The sequence below is a fragment of the Eucyclogobius newberryi genome, unplaced genomic scaffold (assembly GCF_026437365.1).
Source record: "Eucyclogobius newberryi isolate DKJ021-1_F unplaced genomic scaffold, fEucNew1.0.hap1 SCAF_5, whole genome shotgun sequence".
NCBI classification, from domain to species: Eukaryota; Metazoa; Chordata; class Actinopteri; order Gobiiformes; family Gobiidae; genus Eucyclogobius; species Eucyclogobius newberryi.
In genome coordinates, this window is record NW_027316167.1 from 12,885,730 (window position 1) to 12,900,057 (window position 14,328).

General features: G+C 37.2%; 1 protein-coding gene across 1 annotated transcript; it reads left to right on the forward strand.

Moving 5' to 3' along the window:
* Positions 1 to 5,565: 5,565 nt before the first annotated feature.
* Positions 5,566 to 13,517, forward strand: rs1a (retinoschisin 1a). Its single transcript, XM_072465514.1, has 6 exons — positions 5,566 to 5,723; positions 5,838 to 5,860; positions 6,856 to 6,973; positions 11,193 to 11,334; positions 12,195 to 12,390; positions 13,185 to 13,517. Exons 1-6 carry the CDS (start codon positions 5,672 to 5,674, stop codon positions 13,335 to 13,337), a joined length of 684 nt encoding a protein of 227 aa, XP_072321615.1. The 5' UTR covers positions 5,566 to 5,671; the 3' UTR covers positions 13,338 to 13,517.
* The last annotated feature ends 811 nt before the right edge of the window (positions 13,518 to 14,328 follow it).

Genomic DNA, 14,328 nt, shown 5'->3' on the forward strand with positions numbered 1-14,328 from the left:
GAACATGAACATGGAAAATATTCACACATATTATCATCAGTGTCGAGTGATGTCACAATTATTAGTTTAAGCGATAATCGTGATTATTCAGGTCACAATAGAATCATAAGAACCAAAGAATAATAATTGTGACAAATTTAGAAGCAAATTCTCCTCCTCACCCACCTATCCTATTGGCCAGCCTCTGCGCGAGTGACAGGTGGATTTAACCAATAACTATTAAATCTGGACTTTGTGAAGAAGCAGATGACTTTAGTTACTGTTTCAACGCAAAATACAATGTAATAATGTGCATTAATTGTGATAAAATGGAAATTGTGACCTGGCGTTTCAGGTTTTTTGGCATATGGTCCACGCCTATAACATGGGTACAAATATGTCCTGAAAGATGTTACTGTTAGCCTAAAATGTTCCACAGAAGGGCATTAAACTTATCTCCATTGAGATGAGCAGGTGACACTGCCAAGCCACGTTACAGGTCAGATCTGTGGAGAGACAACCCCACTCGCAGAAAGAACACGTGTTTTTTAACAATAAAAACACATGCGATACAACCAATGCAAGGTAGAAGAGTATAATGCCATATTGTGGAACATTCCAAACATAGCAATAGCAGGAAAAATACATAGTGCACCTCAAACATCTGAGATAAGAAATCGGAATGATTTTAACAGGGACCATGAAAAAGAGTTTTTCTCATTGGGTTTTCCTCCATAGATAAAATTAAAACAAATTAACTATTTAAACTACTATTGATAATTTGGGCCGTTTCATGGTCATTTCCCCACAATTTCAAAGGCAACAGGTGAGAGTGTCCCAATGAATTACATCTACAGCTTTCACAACGATCCATTTTGAAGTTATAGCATATGGACATACATTTTGCACTACCAGTTTTGTACTATTGTTCTGATCATGTTGTTGTATATACACATAAATAACTTCTATTCTGCACATTTTATGTTCTATTATGCAAAGCACAGTCTATACTTTTCACTAAAATACATTGTCTATGATCCTAGTTTTTCAATTGTTGACTGAAAATGGCAATGAAACCCATTCCGATTAGTATTCTGCATATTAAGTGTTTACCAAAAGGTTTATTAAGACTATAGCTACACAAGCAATCCATAATTGATTTTTTTTTTTTTTAACAATGCCATTTATTGTTTATTTGTTTTGCTTATTATTTGTTTTGCTTACGACAAAAGCACAAGCAAGAACACTTTTGTTCAGCTTGTTTAGAACTTCATAACATTTGTATTTCAGTCATGCATAAACAGAACACTTGTTTACAGTCCTGGATACACTCAAGTTCATCACCTCGCCTTATAAACTGCAGTATTTCGGATGCTCTGGAGTAGAACCCGCGCGCTCATCCTCACTTCTTACCTGGAGCTCGTGTATCTTCACTCCAGTTGATCTCTTTGCGCCTCTTTGTTGCGTGAAGATGATCTCAGAAGATTCAACCACATATTTATCACTAAAGGTGATCGCTGCTGCTGCAGAGGATGCAACTACAGGAGGAGGCGTGTCCGCTCACTGAAGCTCCGCCTCCTCGGGATGAAACCACGTCGAGGATGAGTTTTAACCAAATACGCACTTTTATTTTTTAACGCCATTAGTTACTGGGCTACACGGAATCCAAGATAAAACATGGGAATCACGTTTCCATAGAACAAGTTTTGAATTGTTGGAATTGTAATATGCGCTGGTCTCACTAGGTGGCGCCAGATGTACTGACATTTACACTGAGATTTCTTCCAGTACAGAATATTGTAAAACTGAAAGTGATTGTATATGCCATCATTTTAGTTTTGTACAAAATCTGAAAACCAGTCTCAAAACGGGCAAACGAAGTTTTAATGGCATTTTGAGGTTGAATATAATGTCCTGCACTCAACACATGATTTCAAACGTAACAAATTGCAAATACATGGCTGGATGTAAACGTTTAAAATCTAATTAAATCATCCCCCCCAAAAAACTCAATTACGGTGTATATGTAATTAGTTAGTTTCCACCACTGACGGTACCACATGAGCTCCCATTATTTGGTACAAAGAGGAGACAAATCTTTTACAAATACTAAAACCTTTATTAGCCTCTTAAGTTTAAAATATTTTAAATAGTCCTTTAAAAAAAACAGTCAGTCTTCACGCAGCAGGTCGAGCTCTGAGCCTGCGTCTGATGAGTTTGATGGCCTCTTGCAGCTCCTGGAGTGTGACGGCTTTGGCCCTGTTGCTTCGGGACAGTCTGGAGGCCTCAGCGCTGACGAGCCGCAGCAGGACGGCCCGAGGTAAACCGCCCCGCGACCGCCTCGAGAGGAAGTCTGAGGTCCTGGAACCACCTGCCGCCGTCTGAACAAACAGGTCAGAGGTCAAAGCAGTGAAAGTCAAAGAGCAGCGGTAGTACCCAGTTAAGTTCATTTGAGCAACTTCGTATTAGTGAGTATTTTCTAGAAATTCTACTTTGTATGCATCGACAGTACAAGTATACCTGTGTAAAAGAACTGAACCATTCCCACTGCAAGTAAAGCTACAAACATTGACATTTCTTAAACCACTACTTCAGATTATTTTGTCCACAATCCTTTGTAAATACCAGATTTTATCATTTGATGTTTTGTCCTTCAAAACAGACATTTAAACAGCAAATTATAAACTAGAAGTTACATCCATACGGTTTGGTTTCCATTTGCTCGAGTAGTTTCTGTACAACTATTTTGTACTTCTACTTGAGCAATATTGTGAAGTAGCAGCTCTTGAGTACACATTTGGGTTTCTCTATGTGAGATGTACTCAAAAGGATATTTAGCCAGAAGTCTAATCTAGGCTTTTTCCCATAAATAAGTCAAAGCTTGAATTTCTGAAAGTTTAGATGAGTTTACCTTGTTGGCTTAGGGGAATAAAGTGCAGATCATGTTTGTACAAGGTTTTTTAAAAAAGGGAAAGTTATCGAAAAACTTATTTAGACACAAATTTGCAGAAAACTATCACAAGTTTCAGTTTTGTGACATTTTACGATGCATACAAATAAATATCTAATCCTCCTGTACAATCTGCAAAGTCTTGTTAAGCACACATTTGGAAGGTTTGTTGTAGTTTTTGTGGGAAGGCCAAACATCTTAGGGTTTTTAGTCTTTTGGTTCCAACAATGTGATGACCAAAACTTCACACAATGTAACTTTTAGCCTGTAATGTTGTCTTAAAAGTCACTGTCCTTTTTGCTGAACTGTTAAAAACACAAGACTTCTTTATTACTTTACTGTTCATTAGTGTAGAAATGACATCTCCCAACACGGTCATTATCTTGAATCTGATGAAGTTAAACCTGATGTAAAAATAGCACTTTCCAGCATTAAACCTGCAGAATATTAAACATTCTTTTGCACAGATTTACCAGGACGATCTCTGCACATATGAAAACAGTGGATTATATCAATCTCGAACCTCTTTACGAGTCTTGAACATGAACACAGCGTAGTCCTGTCCCTTCTTCTTGCTCTGCAGCTGTGGACCACACGAGTCTCGAACTGGAGCCTTCATTTTCAGTAATTTGTAAAGTAACAGCGCCGTCCTCACAAACTCACCAGGAGAAGCAGACGCACTGAGACTGAAGGAAAACGCAGCTTTTTATGGAGGCAAATTGACCTCAGCTTTGTCTAATTAGGATGAATTGCTTTCACCCTCAAGGACTCGGTTTGTTCAGCGTGAATTCAAAAGTCTTCTGCCTCCCTGAGAAAGGATATTTCCCTATTATTTTACGTCCATCAAATACATTTACAGCTTGATGTCACTAATATAGATATAACTTGTATTTAATGCTCTGCTCTACAGGTTTCAAGTCACAAAGTAATCCAAAACAACCAAACATCAAATTAAAGGTTAATAGAAGGCAGCAGGTATAAAATAAATTAATGCTAAAATCAAAACTAACAGCAATTTTAGTGTTTTAACTTTGTTGTATTTTGTATTTTTATGTAAAAACAGTCTGAATCAACAATAGAACTACAAATACTCAGTACACAGTAATTCAGTAACATTTTGGGGTAATTGTTGTTCTTTAGGTAGATTTTTAAACATGTACTTGTACTTGTAATTGAGTATAATCATTGTTGGTCCCAGTCGTACAAACACATGACAGCGACGTTTGGCCAGAACTCAAAGAATATGAGCGTTGAGGTTTAAGACAACTTCATTCTTAACTTTAAACTGTTAAACAATGTTTTTTGTTTTTTTATGCTTCTAAAAGTTTGTAAAAAAAAGTAACTAGTAACTTTGGTTGGTATTTTTCATGTGTTCTTTTTAAGCAGTACATGTATTTGTATAATTGAGTACGTTTTTAGCCATGTAACTGTACTTTGACACTGAAGAGTTTGGTAACATTTGATGGTTGTGGTGGTTAATACTTTTAAAGTCAAGTGTTATTATTATTTCATTTTTTGAACTATACTTTTGACACTTTTCCCTATATTTTGCATCTTAAAAATTGTTTTTTGTCATAATTTGGAAAACAGCAGTTGCAGATTTGCCGTATACATTTGCACACAGAAGCAAGATATTTTAATTAGGTCAAAAACAGCAGTTTGGAGACTGATATTGACAGAATGATCCTGTTGTATGGATTTAAAAAACAGGCAGGACTTCAAGGATTACCATTTAATCATGACGTCACATCGTTAAGTTCTTTCAGATCAGATCAAACATTATAACTTAAACCTTAAACTAATCCAGTTATAAGTGGTACAAAGCTCTGCAAGATACCATAGAGTTTGCATTCAATTCGATACCAAGTAATACTTTGGCAAATATCGTGATACTCGATTGTCCGATAATCCGATACCAGTGACTTTTGTACTAAAATGCATTGAAACTCCTCGACTATGAACAATTTTACTTGGCCATCATTATTTTATTTAAACTTCCGCTAATATGAACTGTAAATATCTAAAATGAACAATGCATTACAAAAAATATAAACTAAATGTATTTAAAAAGCATTTTAAATATCGATATTTTTGCAGCTGTATCGATACTTTTCATGACCTCTGCCAGTATTGATATATCGATGTTTGGTATTGATCCGGTCATCACTAGAACGGACAAACAATGGATTGAGCATTCGATCTCAACTATTTCCTTAAAAACTGAAGCCAATATCGATATCAAAGAAATGAGATAGAGGAACACACGAGATATAGTAGTAATAAAGTATTGATGCTACAAACACAGAAACATCCAAACATACACAATCAAAATGATAAGGGGCTTTGAGACTAGCAAACCCTGTGAATAATATAAATCATACTGTGTATTAAAGGATAATTAACGTAGCATTAAAGGGTCTTTATCTTATCTTCTGCTGTTAAACCCTGGAGATACGCTGACTCCAGATAAACAACATTGCATTCCGTGATAAGAAGAGTCTTTAGCCGTTGCCCTTGACGATCTTCTGTGCCTTTCCTGCAGCCTTTGCGGAGCTTGGCGCTGAAGCGTGGTAGACTGGTAGTGGTTGGTAGATGAACAGCTGTAGGAGGGGCTTTGTCAGATAAGGCTAGCATTAGGTAAGGCCATTAGAGTCCTATGGATTAGTCTAATCCAGTCTCTCCATCACGGTTGCCCTGGTTGGTTGCTGTAGTTCCTCTAGACTGGTTTTGCTCTGGTTCAAGATGGCTCTCCAATTCCAGCATCTCCTCCTGGTCCTTCTCCTCTCAGTGAATGGTAAGGTTTAAGTCATTGTTGATATTGGAACATGCAAAAGCCATTGTTTGTGTAATCATTTGTCATTTCTAACACGCTTTGTTTCTTTGTGCAAAATGAATGCGATCTGGGCAGTGGTCAACATCCAAGCTCAAGAGGTATGTGCAGCTCTGTCTGAATTTACTTGATTACCTTTTTTATAGGGCTGCATTGAACGGTTATTATAATAATTAAGAGTCAGCGATTATATTACAGTTCGTCAACAAGTCAAAACAATGATTTATGTTGTACATTGAGACTATTTAAATACATTATCAAATCAAATAAATGGTTAAATATGTTGACTGAAGGTTTCTAGATAGAGAATATTTACAAGAGAAGTGTTTTATTGATGAAAATCTGAACTAGTTTGTTCTTTATTGACATTTTGATTTAATAATGCCACAAGGTCGTGTTGTGTGTGTTTTAGAGTCTGTATAGTCCAGAGAACAATTATTAACTTTCCTCTTGACAAGGTTACTCAATTAATTGTTGCAGCTCTATTTCACAATGAGAATAGCTCTTTGAAAATATGTTTTGATGGAGAATAGTGTGTAGTAAGGGAGAACAATATGTTGGTTTTGTTTGAGTTTGCAAGAAAAAAAGTGTAAAACAAATCAAATATCTAATTGCAATTTTATCTGACAAATAATGTCAATTGCAACTAGATATTCAGTTAACTTTATTTTAAACTCAAGATTAAATTCAATATTCATGAGTAAAACGTTCATATTTTAGAGAAGATTGAAATACTAAAACATATGAACCAATTCAAAACACATTTCTGAACTCTAAATAACAAAATGGTTTGGCAGTTTATATTGGATGGAGACACGATCTTTGACAATACTTTGCCTAAACAATTGCACGTGGCAAGGGTTTAAAACATTTTGGTGATTTTGAAGTCGATATGCAATTTGAACTAAAAACGATAAAAAAATCTTCGATCTTTGCTGATTCTATGGCAGCTTAAACATTTGAATTCGTACAAAACACTCCCACAACGAAAAACAAATGCATTTATTTCTTACTCACAAACTAAAACCCTACAATAAGATAAACGTTTGAAACAGCTGGACAGATTACACACCGTTGTCGTCCTTTGTCGTCGTAGGAAGGCCTGGCCGAGTCGTGGACCAGCAGATCCTGTAAATGTGACTGTGACGGAGAAGGTCCCACCGACGGCTCCTCCATCGGCTCCGCGATGGTGCGAGGGGTCGACTGTATGCCAGGTACTAATTATGTCCATCTATCACCCAAGGTCAAAGTGAGACAAGAAGAGAAGGACGAAAGTACATGTCTGCTTACATTATCCCAATACAATGTAATGTAATGTGCTTTTATTACCATTTCTGCAGGTTAGTTTAGTGAGACAATTAGCACAGACTTACTTAGCATAGAGTGCAAGTAAAAGGAGCTCTAAAAATACAAAAATAGACAAGGTTAATGTACCTAAAGGCAACTACAACTTTACAAAGATATATAGAATTGTTCATGCATTTTTATCGACCTTATACAAATAAAAAACATTTATCTCAGCAGAAATGCATTATATCATATTGCGATTTTCATCAAATACAGCTAATACATACAATCAGAGCAATAACATGAATAAAAGCAAGTAAATTAAAACAATACAAGAAAATCAAAATCAATTCAAATCAATAAATGAATAAATAAGTAAACGAAAATGAAGAAAATACACAGTAACCGTACTAATGATAGCTTTCACATAAAAAGGAATTTTGTACCTTAATTGTAATTGTGAGTCACTGGCTCCAAAGGGCTCATTTTTATTTCATGTTTGTTTAGTTAAAGTGTTCAACAACATTACAACATTTCCCACCAATACGGGACAAAATTGGCTTAAAAACAACCTCCTCAGATCATTTTCAGTTTCACGTTGTCGGAGAGACGACCGAACCAAATGGCAAAACTGTGTGAGTGAAGCGTTGGCAGCTCAGAGAGGACAAAACACGCTCCAGTGGACATTTCTCAGAAGGTGACGCAGATGGCAGCACAGTTCAACGACACGGACGAGGATTTTACTGTCAAATCTACCCACAAAAACTCAGGACTAAACACAGGATTAATACAAGTCAAAGAAACTATGACTCCATTGCACAAAAATGTAAAATTTCGCCTCTCGGTGGCTAAAAGGGTCAAAAAACCTCTTAAATGAAACACACATTGATGAATAATAGTAAATAATAATGCTTTTTATCTATACTGTGCTTTTTTGGATGCTTTACAGTGCATTATTCATCGAAACACTTCTGCGTTTGTCTCGATCATGTGTCGAATGTCTCTACCCTCTCGCTCCCCATTTCATGCTACAGCATTTGGATCAGGAAAAGCAATTAGTAAATGTCATGTTATGTTTAAATGCATATTGTTATAATGATGAAACAGAATGGAAAACAACAAAAACGTGTGGCGTACATTCAAATATTTTAGAAACACATTTACACAGTTAAACAGCTGCAGACGCGCGCGGACAAAAACTCACAGTTGCTCAGTTTACCACCTTCATTTACAACATTTACATCTTCTCACACGCACAGTAGCATTGTCATTTTCAGCATTATATTATGTTTACGTTTGTTTGCCTGTAAGATTGGAACAAAAAAAGACATAACGCTCGGGGGAGGATATAATCAGCCAAAATGATGGGGATTTTAATGTGCAAACCAGGGATATGAGTAATGACTACAACTTCATACCACAACTATGGGCCTTTGGGACATTCCATGGGGGCGTTTAAAAATATAGTCATTTTTAAACGTTTCACCACCTCAATAATTAGATCATTAACTTTTCCAAGAACCTCCAGAACAATCAATTCATGTATTCAAAAGGCACGTGGATTTGGACATTGGAGGTAAAAGAAAGCCGTCATTGATCAGACAAAACGGCGTCGCAAAGATGAGCGGCTTGTCAAAGAGGTTTTCAAATCCTCGTCAGAAATAGCCCAGATAATAACCGTTCTGAGCTGCTGCTTTGACTGAAGACGCTGGGAAAACGGCAATTAATACAACGTGAACGGCAAACACGTCCTCAAAGAGTTTAACATCAATTTATCATGAGCAGTTTGAGCAGTTAGTTTTCTCTACTAAGGTCACATTTTGTCTTTATTGCGGTGATATTTTTCCTCGGCTCAAGATCTTGAATGGGGCTGTGCAATCAATATAAATTCAATTTCAATTATTGCTCACGAGAATTACAAAACGAAAATGTTGTAATACAAAATACATTCAATGGACTTCTGTTCTGCTCACTTTGCCCCTCAAAACCTGGAGCAAAGACACATTTATAATCAACAGTGGTTTTAAATCGTGTCACAAAGTATTACTAATTCATTCTGTGTTTCCCACGGTTTTATACAGATATAAAACAACAAACAACTCACATTTGTGTCATTTTATTTACTGCAATATATAGAGTATATTCACATATTGCCTCTACTGAACAAAAAAGCTCTGATTACAGAACAAATGTAGTTGTTTTTGACAAAACTACAAGCATTAAGTTCATTTTTCTGGACGAATTTTGTGTTTTGGAGGCAATTTTGAATATGGGGCGCAATCACTTTCTCTTCAATGGGTGAAACACTGAAATTACATTAAGTTTATACTTTCTCTACAGTCAGGCTTGGTAGAACAGTAGACTTAGGGAGAACGTGCAAACTCCACACCTTGGCACATAAACCAAAGCTGAGAGTCACGCAAACTCTGCCTGAAATATGTTGTACTGCTGTGAAAGTCCATATTTGTAATTACCTCCACGTGTTTTATGTTTTTAAATGTTAATTGTTCCTCAGATCTAACATAGAGCTCAGGATTGGAGTCGTCACACACCATCAGAGTTTGCAGTTGCCTAATGTTAAACTAATGGCGATTTTACGATACTGAATACTGAATTTAGCAGTCAAAAGTACATCTGACATATTCTGATACATGTATTTACCAGTACTGAACCAGCAGTTTCCCGTGGTTTGCTAAAAACATATTTTTTTGACATTTAATTATGAACTCTTACTTAATTACTTGTATGAATGACAGTTATCGTTACTATGCTTACTTGGTACATAACTGAACTGATCAAATGTAGTTCAAACGTACACACAGAGCCACTGGGACACAGTTATGTAGCCTCAATCCTTATCGCTTGACTCACACACGATGAGTAACTCTGGATTAGTGGAGCTGACCCAAGTGAGAGGCTTAAACAGTAAACAAAAGAGCAGCGCACACGTGAATTACAAGCAATTATTACAAAGATGATGAGGGAGAAAAGGTTTCAGTTTGAAATCAAGATGTTTGACTTTCATCCAGAAGTTATTTTCAATGGCCTGGCCTGAGGAGCTAGAATATTTATATTCTGGTCTACACCTTTTGCTTCCTTTTTACAAACTTATGTTATGTTTATTATTTTACAGCAAAAACATGTTTCAAGGCCAGAATAGGGTAAACTGGGTAAAAAGTGCACTGTAATTTTTGTGCTGGAGAGTACTTCAACCATCTTCATGACGATGTTATTTCCCCCCCTTTTTTAGACTTAACTATTCTGCATTTATTAAATTTCAGTTTTGTTATGCTGAAGAGCTTGAAAATCATGCATTCTTACTGTGACGTGTCGCCTCTCCACTGATCTGTAACTGGGGCTGGTGGGATAAACTGCTCGTCTTCATTGAATAACAAACAAGTGAAGCTGTTTGTCTGTGATTCGTCCCTCGCTGTCACAAACCCACATCATATTCACAGATTGTCATTTTCAGGCGTTTTCACAGCTTTAAAATTGCTTTTTGAGATGATGAAACTGGGGAGGACCACCCAAGCGCAGCCAATTAGAGCGCTGCTTCCAGCTCTGACTTCTGGGTTGACGAGACATAAAATACTTTATTTTAGCCACAGAGAACGGGCAACGCTGCTTTTACGTGATGCTCTGGTGGAAAACACAACATTTTCTCATTTAAAAAAGGCTAACTGGGCCAAACTGAATTTGCATAAAGCACAATATTTTTGAGAACTGAATTAGTTGCTCTTGATCTTTGGTCCTCAAACAACAACAATGAAATGGAAATGATCTAATGACATGAAAAGGCACAATATTCATGAATCACATTTAATAAAAAAAGAACAATAATGTGGTGTCGAATCAGAGGGGATTACGGTCCAAAGATATTGCATGTTTTTATATATGACTCTAATCGTGACCATTAAGATGTTATGAAACCCTCTGTGATGGTTTTATGTGGAAACCAGGACCGATTTATGATAAAGACACGAGAAAACCCGAGCTTAATCTGTTTGGACGAGTGCGCGACCATCTGTCTCACTGAACCTCATTGACTCTACCAGAGGCTTTAGGGGGAAGAGGAAACATGAAAAAGAGGCTTACATGTAGCGATGCGCTCGGCTTCCGTGTGAACATGCTGTTTTTTCTGAGCAGAATGTCCGTACCACAAGCCGCTGGGGTTTGAAGCCGGATCGGTGAGCGCAGACCAGATCTCGTGTTCCAACCAGGACCAGTACACCGGCTGGTTCTCCTCCTGGCTCCCCAACAAGGCCCGCCTCAACAGCCAGGGATTTGGGTGAGTCGCACTCAACGAAAAGAAAATCACACTTAACAATTTGCTTATCCTGACCTTAAGCGACAATCGGGGTTATACAGGTCACAATATAATCAAAAGAAGTAACAAGATGATCATTTTGGTGATTTTACAACTAGAATTAAACCTAAAATGTTTTGTGTCTTTCTGTTTATGTCACATTAACTTTACTTCATCAGTCAGAACGTTTGATTTCATAAAGCTGGAGAATTAGACAACGTGAACCGAAGTGAACAACGTCTGTCTGTGGTGTCAATTGTCGTGAACAATCATGAAATTGTCATGTTTCCTCTCAATTGTTGCGCAGAAATGTGATATTTTGACATCCATACTTCATTCAAAAGACACAGGAGACAGGAAACCAAATACGATGAAATGAAAGAGGAGATAAAGTGATACAGATAATACATTATTTGTTTACTTGTTTGCTATTTGCTCAGATGAACCTTTGAACATGAATTGATCAAATTAATCCTCTTTACAGGTGCTCTGTGTAACGTTTCCGGTGTGGGGGTCCGGCACCTGCTCGTGTCTGTGGACATGATATTGCTTTGCCCTGGAATGTTTCATAATGTGGCATTTTTGCATTTATTCAATTACAGGTTTTTTCTGTTGCTCAAGAAAATCCCTTAAAAACAACATTATCTTCAAGCGTGCGCCTCCTCACAGACCTGCCCTGTAACTTGTCTCACCTGCTTGTCTCCATAGAACTAGATCGTTTTAATGCCGTACTGTGGGACATTCCAGGCAAAGCACATTTTGAGCACGTTGTTATGTCACTGTTGGACATCTTGAAACCTGTATTAACGCTGTTTATAATGACTTTTATGTCCGTGTTCCAGCTGCGCGTGGCTGTCCAAGTACCAGGACAGTAACCAGTGGCTGCAGATCGACCTGAAGGAGGTGAAGGTGGTTTCTGGGATCCTGTCCCAGGGCAGGTGCGACGCCGACGAGTGGATCACCAAATACAGCGTCCAGTACCGATCTGACGAGAAACTCAACTGGATCTACTACAAGGACCAGACCGGCAACAACAGGGTGAGTCTGGGGCCGTACGGGACATCAACATGTGGCAATATTTGAGATTAAGCATCACAAAGACGCAGGAACACGGGAAAAACCTTTACGGAAATTGGCAAAACTTAAGAAAAAAACAAAAAACAAGTATAAAACCTCACGTCGTTTGCACTTCCTAACTTCACTGCTGTTGTTTTTGTTTTATTGTGTTTCATTCCCATATTTATTCTTGAGCGCCCTTAAGTAATGACCAGAGTTAGACTCATTGGTATAATCTTGAGGTAATTTATATCAGTGTGCAGAGCCTTGAACTGGAAGTAATGCAACAAAAAACTGAATATTGACAATAACTGTTTTATTAGAAATGTGTGTAGGATGTGTAGAGAAAAAAAGATAAATAAATCAAGAGAAAAACCAGAGGATAAAGAGAAAAATTAGAAAAAAATAGGAAAAAAGAGAGAACGTTTGACAATAGGAGAGAGAGAAAAGAAAAAGATAAAAACAAGGAAAAAGACAAAGAAAGGAGAGGAAAAACAATGGAAAAAAATTAAATAATGGAGAAAAACAGGAAAAAAGAGAGAAGAGGAAAAAAAAGAAAAGAAAAGAAAAGAGAGGAAAACAAGAAAAAAATAAATTAAAGAAAAGCAAAAGAAAAGAGTGCACAAAAACCCAACTAAATAAAAGATAGAACGTAGAGGAACTCAAGAAAAAACAGGGGGAAACAGAGAAACACAAAATAGAAGCGTGACAAAAATGAGAAAACAGAACACAGTGTTGTGACGTCTTCTGGACCCTTCCCTCTCGTCTGTCCTCAGGTCTTCTACGGGAACTCGGACCGCTCCTCGTCGGTCCAGAACCTCCTCCGTCCCCCCATCGTGGCGCGCTACATCCGCATCCTGCCCCTGGGCTGGCACACTCGCATCGCCCTCCGCCTGGAGCTGCTCCTCTGCATGAACAAATGCTCCTGAAGCCTCGTCGTCCATGTGTGTGTCGCTTCATGAATATTACACGTGCGTCAAACTGCCACCAAACACACGGTTCTGCTTTACATTTGTCGGTGCTTTCATTTGGGTTTGTTTGATCTGAACAGTGATAAACCCGATACACGCGGGTCATTTGCAACAAAATGAATTCAAAGCAATAATTTCTAAACAAAGACGGCGTTTCTGTGGAGGAGAAAACCGAGCTCTTTCACAAAATACAAATACATTTTTTCAGGCTTTGGTGCTTTTACCTTAATCCAGTTTTTCCCAAAAGCCCTATGTTTCTGTCAAAAAGTCTCACAAACTTTTATACAGAAATGGAATATTCACTCTAAATATCAGTGGTGGTAAGTAACAAAGGACAAAAGTAAAAGTACAGTACTAATAGCTAAATAATTTGTAGCAGGATACGTTTTACTTTAACTTCATTACATTTGAAAGCAGGATTTCTGTACTTATTTATGTGTTTAACAAAATGTACACATAAACTTCACTAGAGAAATGAAGAAATTGATTGGAATTGACCTTTATTGAACAAAGATCAGTACAATTTGAAATTAAAATAACCACACTAAATAAGTACTTTACTTCAGTTGATGTTTTATGTGCTACTTTCATTTATTTTTTGCTTGTGTATTTGTACTTTTGCTTACAGTGAAGTGACAAAATTGACCACTTCTTCCACCACTGCTAAATACTGTGTGTATAAATAATTGTTTCTTCAAAGCAAATTTATTCTGTGGTATAAGTACTCTCAAATACTCCACAGTTATTACTAGTACAAGAACTACTGAACCCATAAACTGCATTTGACCCTATTCATGGGTCCCACTTCCTGTTTTTTGGTGCCATTTTGAGCATTTTAAAGATAATATTGTTTTTCATCTCCCGTGAATACTCGTCCTACTTCTGATGCAAATATAAACTCACACAAACATCACATTTACAAAAAAGTATTCTGAAAATGTGCTTGATT

Bases quoted from the DNA above. Each gene is read 5' to 3' on its own strand.
- rs1a (XM_072465514.1), top strand. From the start codon at position 5,672: ATGGCTCTCCAATTCCAGCATCTCCTCCTGGTCCTTCTCCTCTCAGTG. The intron at 5,861-6,855 runs GTATGTGCAGCT...TTGTCGTCGTAG, and splicing joins TCAACATCCAAGCTCAAGAG to GAAGGCCTGGCCGAGTCGTG. The intron at 12,391-13,184 runs GTGAGTCTGGGG...GTCTGTCCTCAG, and splicing joins ACCAGACCGGCAACAACAGG to GTCTTCTACGGGAACTCGGA.